This window comes from Mus caroli, chromosome 2, assembly GCF_900094665.2.
Source record: "Mus caroli chromosome 2, CAROLI_EIJ_v1.1, whole genome shotgun sequence".
Lineage (NCBI taxonomy): Eukaryota > Metazoa > Chordata > Mammalia > Rodentia > Muridae > Mus > Mus caroli.
Genome location: NC_034571.1, coordinates 28,213,105 through 28,226,398, shown reverse-complemented (window position 1 = coordinate 28,226,398; position 13,294 = coordinate 28,213,105). Strand labels below are relative to the sequence as shown.

General features: G+C 53.8%; 1 protein-coding gene and 1 pseudogene across 9 annotated transcripts in view; both read left to right on the top strand.

Moving 5' to 3' along the window:
• Nucleotides 1–652: 652 nt before the first annotated feature.
• On the top strand, nucleotides 653–791 carry LOC115030539 (annotated as a pseudogene).
• Nucleotides 792–2,412: 1,621 nt separating this feature from the next.
• Nucleotides 2,413–13,294, top strand: part of Dnm1 (dynamin 1) — a 44,776-nt gene continuing 33,894 nt past the window's right edge. For 4 of the 9 annotated variants that reach the window (XM_029471202.1, XM_029471169.1, XM_021182417.2 and 1 more), the window contains exon 1: nucleotides 2,416–2,690. In XM_029471202.1, coding sequence (XP_029327062.1) covers nucleotides 2,530–2,690 — 161 coding nt within the window. In that variant the 5' untranslated portion in view covers nucleotides 2,416–2,529. Of the gene's footprint in view, nucleotides 2,691–13,294 lie in introns of all 9 variants that reach the window. The other 5 variants (XR_003835279.1, XM_021182409.2, XM_029471191.1 and 2 more) reach the window with 3 other exon arrangements.

Sequence of the window (13,294 nt, the reverse complement as noted above, 5' to 3'; positions counted from 1 at the left end):
ACCCCAACTTCAGTGTGCCCAGCAATATCTAGAGAACTTGGTCCCTGTTACACTCAAGTTGTAACACACAATGTCCTGGGTGAGGCCCGGATTTCTGACCAACTCCCCACCATGTCCCAGTGGCTCCAGGATTAAGTATCACAGGGCAGTTAGTACAATCTGATTTTGTAAAGATAAAAGGTAGGCCACAGAATGAACTCTCAGCTGTAACATTGACCCAAAGATGGGAAGATAGCCCTGAGGCTTTCAAATACTTCTGGAGAGTGTGGGGTTTTTTCGAGACAGGGTTTCTCTGTGTAGCTCTGGCTGTCCTGGAACTCACTTTGTAGACCAGGCTGGCCTCGAACTCAGAAATCCACTTGCCTCTGCCTCCCGAGTGCTGGGATTAAAGGCGTGCGCCACCATGCCCGGTGAGAGTGTGTTTTTTTTTTTTTTATTAATATGTAAGTACACTGTAGCTGACTTCAGACATTCCAGAAAAGAGCGTCAGATCTCGATATGGATGGTTGTGAGCCACCATATGGTTGCTGGGATTTGAACTCATGACCTTTGGAAGAACAGTCAGTGCTCTTACCTGCTAAGCCATCTCACCAGCCCCAGAGTGTGGTTTTAACAGTAAGTTTTACCACTGTGTTTAAGGGGTGAAATCATAATACTTAGCTGGCAGGAGAGACGTCATGATCTAGAAAGTGGTTTTCCCAGGGTGTGCTGACCCTGTGAGTTCCCCAAATGTGGGGAAACTCAACTGCACGATTTGTGGCAGTGGAGGACTATAGTCACACTTTCCCCTCGAAAGGATAAGGAAGAATAACAAAAGCCCAGTTGCAATGGTCCAGATAGACATCTTCAAACTGTATGCCCAGCCTAACTTGACGGTGCTGGTCATCTTGGCTCACATCCCTGTCCTCTGTAGGCTGGCTGAGAATAGCGGCTCTGGATGAGGGGTATTGGGGCTGGTGTTTCAGCTCCTGGATTTCTGATGTGGTTGGCATGGTTGTTAATGAGGGTCAATGCACATCAGGTCTGGGCTGGGCCTCACACAGACATTCTATTTTGTCATTGTGCCAACTCTACAGATTAGATAGCTATGACCCAGAAATGACTCAGAGGTAAGGTCCGGGTGGTTCTCCCCTAACTGGAAATCCCTTCTCACTGGGCTCATGGGCCACACACTTCTAGTCTCTGTTCCAGCATTATTATTATCCTGTATGAGTTAACAACACAAGCCCTGCCCCAGCCCTGCTCCCCGCTCATCACCCCTGGAAAGAGTCGTATTTATTGGCATATGACCCCTCCCTTTCCCACTTGACTTTGAGCCACTTGTAGGTGGCTTGTCACTGCCTTGTCTCTGGGGTCTAGCGGGTGCTAGCCTGCTCAGCAACTACACATTCAGTAGGTGAAAAAAATGAATAGTCTCTAATGCCTAGGGCACTTCCCTAGTCTCAGAACATAGAAGTGACCCGATAACCCTCTCTTTCTTGGCTTCTTTGTCAGGAGTCCTAACTAGGTCTTTCTTGACGCAAAAGTGAGTAGCCGAGCCTAGATCCAACTATCTGTCTGTGTGAAAAGGACAGGCAAGTATGGCTGCAAGAACCCCTGGTCTGAATAGCACTATTTGTCACTCTGGGCCTGGCACTCATCCTCTTGGAGCCTTAGAGTTCAAGACAAGAACTTTTGCCTCTCCTAGGCAGGACTTCCTAGGTATTGGGGCCTTTGCACTTCCTGTCCACTCCACCAGGGTGGCGGGCCCCTTCTTATCAGTTACGTTCCCTTTCAAAGGTAATTTCTTTGGAAAACCTTTGACCCCTTTTGGCTAATGTGACTTTCCAAACCCTGCTGGTTTTCTCTGTTTCTTCTAGTACAAACGTAAGATCTCTGAGTGTAGAGTCCCTAGCTGTTCTGCAGAGTTTTGTGTCTGTAAGCTTAGGAAGGGGCCTAGCTTATCATGGGCTCCTGGTAATTTGTTGAATCAATGGTTTTTCTTTCTTCCTCCTAGAACTAGAAATACTGAGGCCCCAGGATAGGAAGGAATATGCTGCAGATTTTTGATTAGTGTCAGACTAAGTGAACTAGGGTTGACTTCCGTCAGCCGACTGCAGCAGCCTGAGGGTGCCAGATCTTCCCTCTAAGGCCTCAGTTTCTCCACTGGGAATAACTGCTAAAATGAAGTAATCATGACCACCACATACTAGCCCATTTCTAGAGTTAGCACCCCTAGCCATCACCAAAAATATTATCTTCGGTGCAGCATCCGTATCCCAGAAACACAGGTAAGTCTCCCGAAAGCCGCAGAAGAAGAAAACGACAACACCCATAGCGCCCCGCGTTGCGTCTGCGCATAGTGACCAGTCCGCGAATCCCCGCGCGCCATCTAGCGGCGGCCTGGAGAAGCGCTTCGCTCGGATCCCCGAGGGGCGGGGGACCCGCGGCGCACGCAGTCGGGATATTCGGCTGCAGCCGCGAAGCCGGGGGCCAAGAGCCAGAGCAGGAGCGGCGGCCGGATCGCAGCCCGCCGGGCCCGCCGCAACCATGGGCAACCGCGGCATGGAAGACCTCATCCCGCTGGTTAACCGGTTACAGGACGCCTTCTCCGCCATCGGCCAGAACGCGGACCTCGACCTGCCGCAGATCGCCGTGGTAGGCGGCCAGAGCGCCGGCAAGAGCTCGGTGCTGGAGAATTTCGTGGGCAGGTAGGAGCGGCGCGGACACCCGCATCACGGTGCCCCGGGTCCCCGCCCCGGGATCCGACGGTCTGGGCGCTGCTCTAGCGGACCGAGCACCCCCGCCCCCCGCTTGAGCCCTGGGGTCCGCAGCGCCCCCGCCAGCCCGCGGATATCAGTGGAGTCCCCCCACTCACGCCCCCTCGTTCACCCCATCGTCTGTAGAGCGACCTCGGCAGAGGGCTGTCCTTGATCGCCAATACCCTCACCGAGGGGGCCCACATTACTCAGCGACTCGCTGGGAGCTGAGAGCACCCAGAGGGCAGTGTCCCCTTCCTGGGCTCCTTGGAACCCGCTCTGCCCCCATGGGAATTCCTGGTCGTGACAGGAGACAGCCCCCTCCCCCAGTCCCTAGAAAAGGACACAGCCCCATAGGCATCGGGGACCAGGCACAACCCCCCCTCCCCGCACACGCACAGGCGCGCGCGCGCGCACACACACACACACACACACACACACACACACCTCTGCGGCTCCCGCCGCCATCCGTGCGCAGAGAGGCAGAGGGGGAGGCGCGGGCTGCGGTGCGAGGAAAGGAAGGGGGGATGGCAGCGGGAGGAGAAGCGGCCTGTGAGCCTCTACGGAGCAGCCTGCCTTCGCTGCACCCCTTGGGAAGGGGCCGCTTGTCAGCGTCCTCCTCCCCTGGCCTGGCAGAAGGGTTGTGATGGAGAGAAAAGGCGGCAGAGGGCAGAGATGACTAAGTCCAGGAGGCAGGATGGCGGGGAGGGGGGTGGTGAGCCATTGCAGAACCTAATCCTCTGGCCTCTGATCCCACAAGGCTCTGGGAAGGCCAGGTGGCAGAGTGGAGGAGAGCCTTAGAGACAAAGGGTCTTGGACTTAGAGGGGGCAAGCAGGGTCGTGACCCCCCGCCGCCCCACCTCCCTAGGCTCCTTTGGAGCAAGGGAAGACAGAAGTGACATTTCTGGTTCTTAGAAAGAGCAGCTCATTCTGTGAGCTCAGGTACAGTCTGGGAAGGGGGCTGCCAGGACCAGAGAGGATGCACCAGTGCTCACCTTGACCCCTCACCCGCTAGATGCAAGCTCTCATCTTTCTAGAAAGTCTTGCTTTCTTGCAATGACCTTCATGGCTAAGGAAATGACAGGCGTGAGGGAGAGGGAGGCGGTGGCGGCCCCTCCTTCCAGAGGAACAAGCATTCTGTGGGGTGACAGCTGGGTCTAAGCCAGGTGCTGCTGGAAAACCTTGGGCAAGTCACTTGCCTTTACCAAATCTCAGTGTAGTATGGACAGACTGGAGGGTTGACACCACCACTTACATGTCCTGGGAAGCCACTGTGAACCCACCCGGGGAGGGGTGTGGCGGGAGGAAGGGGACCTGAGTGAGAACCATGTAGTGGTGAGATGTAGACGTGCCACAGTGGAAGTAGCTCTGTCTGTCTTGTCAGCAGAGAGGAGCAGCTGTCTCTGGATCATGTGACCCCAGAGCTGCAGATACAGGCAAGAAACCATATAGATGAGCCCCTTCCCAGGGGTCCAGCAGTCAGGGCTGTTGGGGATGGAGGAATGTCCGGTGCCCTGAAGACAGGGCCATGGAGGGGTGTCTTGCACTTTACAGTGTGCATACTACAGCCCCATCTCCCATCCTCTGAGCATTTGCTGGACTGTTCTAAGCCAGACTATGTGCTCTAGTTAGGGGGTGCAAACTGGAGCCCTTCCCTGCTTTGCTGTAGCCCCTGTGATGCAAACACAGTGGTGTCCACCCTATAGATGGGCAACTGAAATTAGATGCTTTTCTCAAGGTCACATATTCCCAAAGAGTGACACCTGTCAGACTCCGTCTTCATCCTGCATTGGTCATGGGGACTGATTGGAGTGTAGACATCTGATTTCCCATTTGTAGAATGGGGACCCCTGGAAGCTTATCCGGACCTCCTAAACCAGTACAAAAGCCATTCGCTAAATCCATGGAAGAGAGATGCTTTGAGAGTCTAGAGGCTGGGATTCAGTCCCATGACGTTTTGCCCAGTGCAGTACGTAGCCCAGACCACAGCAGGTGATAGCCACAACTGTTGACCTGTGGAGAGGCCGCTGCTCCAGCCAGGAGGGTGTGGAAGATGCCTAGATGCAGGTCTGGGACAGAGGAGGAGCAAGTAGGCAGGCTCGTTAGCCCTTAAAAGCTAGCGAAGAAGCCACAAAATGAGCAGTAGCAGCACTGAGGCTAGGGGTGGGGTCAGGTTCCAGCCAGCCCCACCCGTGACCGACCTCATGGATTCCCTACCTCTCTGCCTAGCTCTGGGTCCCCAGACTCGTGAACATGGTAACAACAGCTCTTTCTCCTGGGCCTTTCAGAGCACCAAACCCCCACGGAGAGGAAGTGGGAAACTCCCTAGAGGAAACAAGCCAATCCAGGCCAGGCAGGCTCCCAGGCATCCAGGAGGACCCCGTGTCAGCTCTGCAATGGAGGTGACCCAGCAGCTGTCTGGGACCCTGCTAGGTCTTGTCTGAGTCTCTGCTGTTCCTTTCCCTTCCCTTTACAGATGGGGAAAACTGAGGCCAGCTCACTCAGTCATTTAGGTGTCATTCTTGGAAGGTCCACAGCGGTCACACTAGAGAGTCTTTGGTGAAGCTGTGCATTCCAGAGAGAGAAACCGAGACACCTGGAAGCTGCGTTCTGTCTCCCAGGAGCTGGGCTGCCTTTCACACGGAGGGCTCAGAAGGTCTTAGAGGAAGGTTGCACCCAGGAACACCAAGCAGGGCCAACCTATGTGAGAAGCTGGGAGAAAACAATCCCAGGCCAGGGAACAGCAGTTCAAAGGGCCTGGGGCAGGAAAGGATCAGTTTGAGATACAAACAGGCACCACAAGGTTTAGGCAGGAACGATGGGACAGGTGTAGACAGGACCTCCATCTAGTGAGCCCTCAGGCCATGGTGAGGGATTTGGTTGTTTTTCAAGATCCTTGGAGTGGTAGGGTGACCTGAGATGCTTCTGACAAATGGGAGACCGGAAGGAGGCAAGAGCCACGTCTAAGGACACCCCTCCAGGGATGTCGGAGAATGTGGGCTTAGATCTGTGTGGGGCCAGGTCCCACTGACTGATAGACAGGAGAAGGAGTGGGAGGGGCTGAGCAGGAATCCAGGGTGACTTCAGGGTCAGGGGTGATGGCATCATGCGATCAGGAGACTCTGAGGATCTGACCTCAGGGTCCAGTGGGGTGGTGTGCATAAGTTAAAGGCAGTGGGGATTCAGTCTTGAGCATATTGAGCCAACGGTGCCCTAGACAGCTCCTGGTGGCAGTGGTGAGCTGGGGGAAGGGCCATGGGAGATACAAATTTGGAAGCTGCTGGTGTAGACATGGGATTCAGTCCCGAGAGAACGGATGAGATCATACAGAGTAGTGCAGCTGGAGGAGTGTCTGTGGACCCCAAGATTCTCCAGCATTTCCTGAGCAGATGCCGCGTGTCCTCAGTGCTATCTCTCTGCTCCACTCTGGGGCCACCTACACACCCTCTCTCCCAGCATTCCTCCAGGGTAGCAGGGCAGGTAAGCCCTTTTGTCCCGAGCCAGGGGGTGGGGGAGAAAGAATGGGAACAAGGTGACCACAACAACCCCTGTGTGTTTTCCTCTCTCCCTGGCTGTCTACCATTTTCACATCTGTAAAATGGGTAAGGCCATGTCCCCTGTGAGACTTTGTTGAGGGTTGAGTAAACTCAGATGTAGCAGGGATGCGTCTTCTCCATCCAGTGGGGCAGAGGTGGTAAGCAAGCTCCTGCTCAGAGCCCAGTAGCCAGCCAGGGAGAGGTCAATGGTTGCTCCCCACTCCACAGACTTGGCCTCCATTGTCCTTCTCTACAATGGGCCTCACTTTCCTGTGGGAAGATGCCCACCCTCATTGTTAAGTCCATACACTTTCTGATCACTAGTGAGCCCATTTCTCAGAGTTGGAGACTGAGACTGAAGAGAGTGAGGGGATTTAGCAGACATTCAGAGACAAGGAGTCCCTAGCCTGGGATGGGCAGAGAGAAGGGACATGTCCTGGGCTCACCCTGAGGAAGTGACATTAAGGCTGACCTAGATTAAGACTAGGTAAAACAGAGAAGCTGGAGGAAGAAGGAGCCGTGCAGGTGTGGGGAGAACCAGTCTGAAGGGGGCAGTCACCAAACCCCACCCCCATGGTCCCCTCAGAGCATTTGCTGCCTCTGGCCATGCCTGGAGTTCTCTGTTGGGGCTGGCCTCAGCCAGAGGACGTCTCCGTCCATCCCCACCGGCCATCCTGGTGGAGCTAAGGATGAAAGGTGAGCCCTGCAGACGGCATTTGATCCCGGCGCCAGGAGAGTAGAGTTCCCTGGGCTTGGTTGGGGTCAGAGGATGGGAATCCTGATGGCTCCTCAGGTAGTGAGTCTCCCCGAAGGACATTGGTGCAGGAAACCAGGTGCGGGCAGAGCGTCGTCAGGCGTGGGCGGGAACAAGCCAGGGGCCCACGTACCACATGTCTAAGGATTGCTGTGGTAAATCAGGGCGAGTTGCTGCTGAAGGCAGTACAGTCTGCCCTTGGCAAGCCCACCTCGAGTGGGGACAGATGGCTCCTCTCTCAGGCTGCTCTGTCCCCTCTCATTCCATCTTGCACCACAGAGCTCCCCCATGGTCACAGGTAAACACCCTGTCATATTACCTATGGCTCCAGAAAGGACCTCTCTCTTGGCAACCTCTAAAATAGGGGCCACTTTCCCCTGGACCCTGGAGACCTTTATCCACAGGCATAATGAAGCTCAAGGTTGGGGCGGGAGGACCCATGCCTAAGGACAGTACTGATCATTGTCTTTGTAGCCTCAATAACCAGTGGCAGGGAAAGCCAACTATCTATCATTTCAGGCTTTCCGAATAGCTCAGAGAAGGTAGTGGTCCTGCCTGAAGTCACACAGCAACTCACAAAATCAAAGACGGGAGAACCACCAGGTTTCCTGCTTCTAGGCCAGACGTTCCCGCACACCGATTCACACTCCACACCCGCCTGTTTGTACAGCCCTGGCCCAGTCTTCCCTCTGGGTATCTCTGTGACTCTCATTCCTTCCGAGATACAAGTTTGAGGACCAAGCAAGCTTAGGAGAAGAGCTCTCTAGAGTCTTGGAATTTCTACAGGTAACAAGAAAATGGCCTATTAGTCTTGAACAGTGCTTACAGCAGATTTCTAAGTGGTAGATGCCCAGTGTCCTGGACAGAGACCCCAGGACCAGCCTCCTCAGCCAGCATATCCATCCAGCATTTGGTCCTTAAGCCCCACAAAACCAGCCACCACAGCAGCCACCTCTGACTCCTGGTCTAGTCTTGCCTACCAGCAGGGAACTCTATAACCCTTTCTTCCTTCTATCCTCCTCTGTGTTTGTTTGTTTGTTTGTTTGTTTCCAAGACAGCGTTTCTCTGTGTAGCCCTGGCTGTCCTGGAACTCACTCTGTAGACCAGGCTGGCCTTGAACTCAGAAATCCACCTGCCTCTGCCTCCCAAGTGCTGGGATTAAAGGCGTGCGCCACCACCGCCCAGCTCCTCCCCTGTCTTAATCCTTCTTTGGTCCCTGACTCCTCAAAACTGAGCCCCAGATCTCCAGTTGAGCCCTGCTGGCCTGTTTACCTTCAGCCTGTGCACGCTGGCCACCTGACAGGTGGCAGCTTGTGGAGGAAATGGGTTGGGGTCTCTCTGACACAATTTGTCTGCTCTGTTCTCGCTTCCCTCACTGACTCCTACCTCCAAGCCTCATCTGCCAGCACCTCCTCTGGATGCCCTCCCCGATGCCCTATCTCCTTGTGCTAGCCCTGTTCCATGTGCAGGGTAGGGCTGTTTCCCCTTAAAGCATTGAAAAGAGGCTGAGAGCACCTAGAGAGAGCCGTTCTAGCATCGTTTTAGCGCCTCTCTATGCTCCTCACCTGGGCTCTGTGCTCCTGCTCTTAGAAGGGCAAAGAGGCTATAACCAGATCTCAGTAGGAGACTGTGTCCTCACCTGCCTGAGACCCCAGCACTCCTGTACAGCACCAAGCCAGACCAACACTGGCTTTTGAGCGCCCCCAGTGGGCAGCCTAGGGTTAGGTCTTCCACAGCCTGCCTCTCAGGGCATCATTTTCAAGGGCCCTAGAACAAACCTGTTGTTTAGAGTCCCATTTCACTGATGGGCCAACTGAGGCTCCGAGCAGGGACACACTCCTGGAAGTGAAACTGGAGATTTCTCCTCAAGCTGCCATGACAGGAAAATACCAGTCTCAAGTCATCTTTACCAGATGTCCTGGGAGATGCCCCTGATCTGATGGCTTGGAAGAGCCTGAGGGTCATGTGACTTCTGCCCTCTGAGCCTCAGTTTTCCACCTGGGAGAGGGAGAAACCGGTCACACTGACCTTAGCCACCCATAAGAACAGTCAGTCCAGATAATAGATTTCTTTCTTTCTTTTTGGGGTGTGTGTGTGTGTGTGTGTGTGTGTGTGTGTGTAGATAGGGTTTTTCTGTGTGGTCCTGGCTATCCTGGACTCACTCTGTAGACCACGCTGGCCTCGAACTCACAGAGATCCACCTGCCTTTGCTTCCCGAGTACTGGGATCAAAAGGCGTGTGCCACCACACCTAGCCAAGATGATATTATTGCTGTGTGATTTATGTATCATAAGACCCACCCATTTCAAGTGCCCAAGTCAGGTTTTTTTTTGTTTTGTTTTGTTTTGTTTTGTTTTGTTTTGTTTGGTGCCTTTGCAGAGTCCTGTGTCCACCATCATAAACTAATTTTAGACATTTCCATCACCCAAAGAAGAAAAATCTCAGAACGCTGCAGATTTCAGGGCTCCAACAGAGAGCCGGGCCAGCAGTAAGCGGCCACACTAATGAAGCGAACGACAGCTGTCTGGGGATGGCGTGACAGTTGGGGGGTTACTTTATAAAACAGTTTATGTATCACTTGAATCTTTTTTCAAGTGGAGAACCCTCCCCCCTTTTTTGAGAGAGAAATTTTCTGTGTATCCCTTGCTGTCCTGGAACTCACTCGGTAGAGGCGGCTGGCCTTAACTATCCAGAGATGCACCTGCCTCTGCCTTCTCGAGTGCTGGGTTTAAAGGTGTGTGCCATCACTACAGGGCTTAAAAATCTTAGTGTTTTAATTAGGTGGGAAAAGGGAAACTATTTCCATTTTGGAAATTATACATAACTAGCTAGTATAATCATCTCAGAGAGGGAAGGGAAGAGAGGGACGAAAGGAGGGAGGGATCTTCATGGATGAAAAGACAAAGGGAAAGAGGGGGCTAGGAAAGCTGAGCTTTGCTGTCAGGGGTCCCAGCCATCACCAACTTGCACCATGACCTTGTACAACAATTTTCCTCTTGTGACTCCATGTCCCCTGCCATCCAGTAAGCTGTAAGTGGGCACTGGGAGAAGTCCTCCGCTTAGCAGGGTATCTGAGTGCCCACCTCGCCTCGTGCCGTTCAGCCTACCGAGGCAGGTCCCACCTAGTCTCTGCATTGGTACATGAAGGGAGGCCAAGGCTAGACCAGGAAAGGTGGAACATCGGGTCGGTATTTACAACCTACAGCACTGGCTGCCTCCGGCCTCCTGTGTCTCCTGGGGCCCAGTGACCAGAGAAAGACTTGCTGCCTGAGGCAGCCTCACCTACTCCATCTGTGTTTCTTGGCTGACAAAATCTCTGTCCATCACTCCAGATCAATGCTTCAGAGGCCGCCTCAGAGCTCAGCCAGCTCCGCCTGACTCTTTCAGGGGCTCCATTTGCCCTTGAGATCCCTTGTGCTCTTCCAAGCCACCCTTCTTCTCCTGGTCGGGCTGGAAACACACCTTCTACCTCCCTCCCTGGCTGATGGTCCATTCACTATAACGACTGTGGCTTGTCAGCCCTTAACCCCAATAAGCCCCAGCGCCATTCATTGTGCTGGTGTGTAAACAGGCACAGAGAGAGACAGTCACTCATCCACAGCCCCAAAGCAGGAGCTCCGACAGTGTCAGGCCTGTCTGCTGCTGGAGCCCAAGAAACAGAAGGCAGGAGAACCGTCCACATAGACAGAGTCACTTCTTTTATTTGTTTTTGTTTTGTTTTTTGTTTTTGTTTTTGTTTTTGTTTTTGAGACAAGGTTTCTCTGTGTAGCCCTGGCTGTCCTGGAACTCACTCTGTAGACCAGGCTGGCCTTGAACTCAGAAACCCCGCCTGCGTCTGCCTCTGCCTCTGCCTCCCAAGTGCTGGGATTAAAGATGTGCGCCACCACTGCCCAGCCAGGATCACTTCTTGTCATTGTTTGCTCCCTAGCAGGGTCAGAAAAGCAGGATGCTCTGGCCCTCAAGCCTCAGGTTCTGGAGGAGGCGTAGAGGTGTCACTTTGGCACATGGCGTGGTGCTTCTTGCCTCTGTGGGTAGGGAATGACAGTGCCGATTTCGGGAGGAGGTAGGTGGTGCTGGAGGTCCTGAGAGGCGGCTGTCTGGTCCCTTCTGTGCCTCAGGTTTGAAGGTGTCTCTGCAGATGGCAAGGCAAGGCCTCCCTGTGAAACGACCATCTGCTCAAAATGAGTGGGAGAGCTGGCAGGCCACCAGCTGCCCTCCCATGCTGGGCGCAGCCCCGGCCTGTGGTGCTAACGAGCCTGCATGCTCTCCCTACCTGCTCTGCTGTCCCTTAGGCCTAAACAGGAGGTGTGATGGTGGCTCTGAACGGAGGTTGAGTCAAAGATGCTGACCCTTCACAGAGAGCCACAGTGCCCAGGTATCAGAAAAGCCACAAAGCAATTCCTTTTAGTGTCTCCAGAGGATCTACTGTGTGTCAGGGTGTCTGCTCATGAGGGGTGGGGGGCTGCTGGTCCTGTCTGTGGACATGTGAGGCTTCCTGGGTCCTGTTCTTGTTCAGCCACTCTCCATTGCTGTGTATCCTCATCCAACCTTACCCTCTCTAGGCTTCAGTCCCACCTTCAGGGCAGTGATGGGGGAGTAGGGTGCCCTCTATTCTGCTGTTTTCCTTGCTTTCATCTTGCCTTTCTTTCATGGTGCCTCAGTCAGGATTCAGTACCCAGAGGAGGTGAGGCAGAGGTTTCTGTGGGGTTTCAGATTTCTTGCTGAAGTTTAGGGGTCCTCCTAGAGGAGGCTGAAAATGAGGAATCCTTCTTGGTAGCTCCTGCGGTCTTCATGTCCTGGGCATGGACTCAGTCTTTCTGCTGAGAGGCCCCACAAACCCTTTAACAACCATGTCTGATGTTCCGCCATAGCTGAGCACACATTCAGAATGAGGGAATGAGTCCAAAGACACCAGGCCAGGGAAGGGTAGAGGTGGGATTTGAACCCACGGCCTATACCTGGCACTGCCTCTTAACCTCTAAGGCAAGCAAGCTGTAGTGAAAGAAAACATGACAGTCATACAGGATATTGTTGCTTAGTGTGGCCTATCCTTGGAGACTTGAATCTAGCACACACTGAGGAACCAGCACTTGTAACAACCAGCCTCGTGAATTCTGACTCAGGCTGAGTAGGCCTCTCTTAGAGAGCCTGGGCTCCTGACGTCACCCTGGGCCTCTGAGAGTTTGGTCTTGGCCAGTTCTGCTTATGGGCTCCAGCTTTGAGGTGGCAGTGACTTGGGCCAGACCCTAAGCAGCTATCAACTGTCTCAGGCAGGAGATTAGGATCGCCCCACTCTCTGAGGCTCTCCAGAGCCCTCCACCCTCAGGCACCCAAGACTGGGTGGGCACATCTGCTCCCAGGGAGGCCTCTCAAGGAATAACTTCAGGGGAGTCCACATCTCTGCCTGGGGAGGGCTCTCTATGGGGAGCCCCATCCTTCCCAGCCCCTCCTGCCGTTTCCACGGCAACCACTGTTACCATGGCTCTGCTTGGCAAGCAGCTGGTGAGGAAGAGGGTGGACCCGAGGCCCATACACCCACCAAAGCCACTGACAAAACAAATGTGTTACCTCCACAATCCTGGAGACCTCCCAAACAGAGGGGTGACTCTCCCCAAGGAGTCACTGATTTAAGGCTGGGTGATGAGGCAGGAAGTCCTCTAGGCTGGGACTCCCTCCCTCCTGGCCTGCCTGGCCAGCTCTGTCCTACCACAAGCTACACTGTTTACTCTCTGCCTCCACCACACTGTGAGCGCCTTGGGTGGGGAGCTGGTGACTCATCTCTCATCCTCAGGGCCCAGCACAGGGCCTGGCACAGATCAGAGTCAATTCAATTATATAAAAAGCTAAATCTGGCTCCTTGGAGTAGGGGTGGCACGGAGGGATGGAGGACATTTTCTAGCCTCTGGGGTCCAACAGACACTTGGGTTTGAATGTCAGACCTGGGGCTGGAGTATACAGTTCAATGGCAGAGTACTTAACTAACTAGCATGTGGGAGAGTCTGGGTTTAAAGTCCAGCGCCGAAAAACACATGAAACAACAACAAAATCCAAACAAATAAGACAAAGCTCACAGTTCTGCTGTGTTACCTTGAGTCGGTCGCTTCCCCTCTCTGAGCCTCAGTTGCTTCATCCATAAAGTGAGACTCTCTATGAGAGTCTCATTTGATGACTTAGGGATTCCCTTAGAATGCATTAAATCCCTTATGAATACTGAGCCCTGGGCTGCCATGGTATTCAGTAGTTGGCGTAAAGTACCAGCCCTGGTC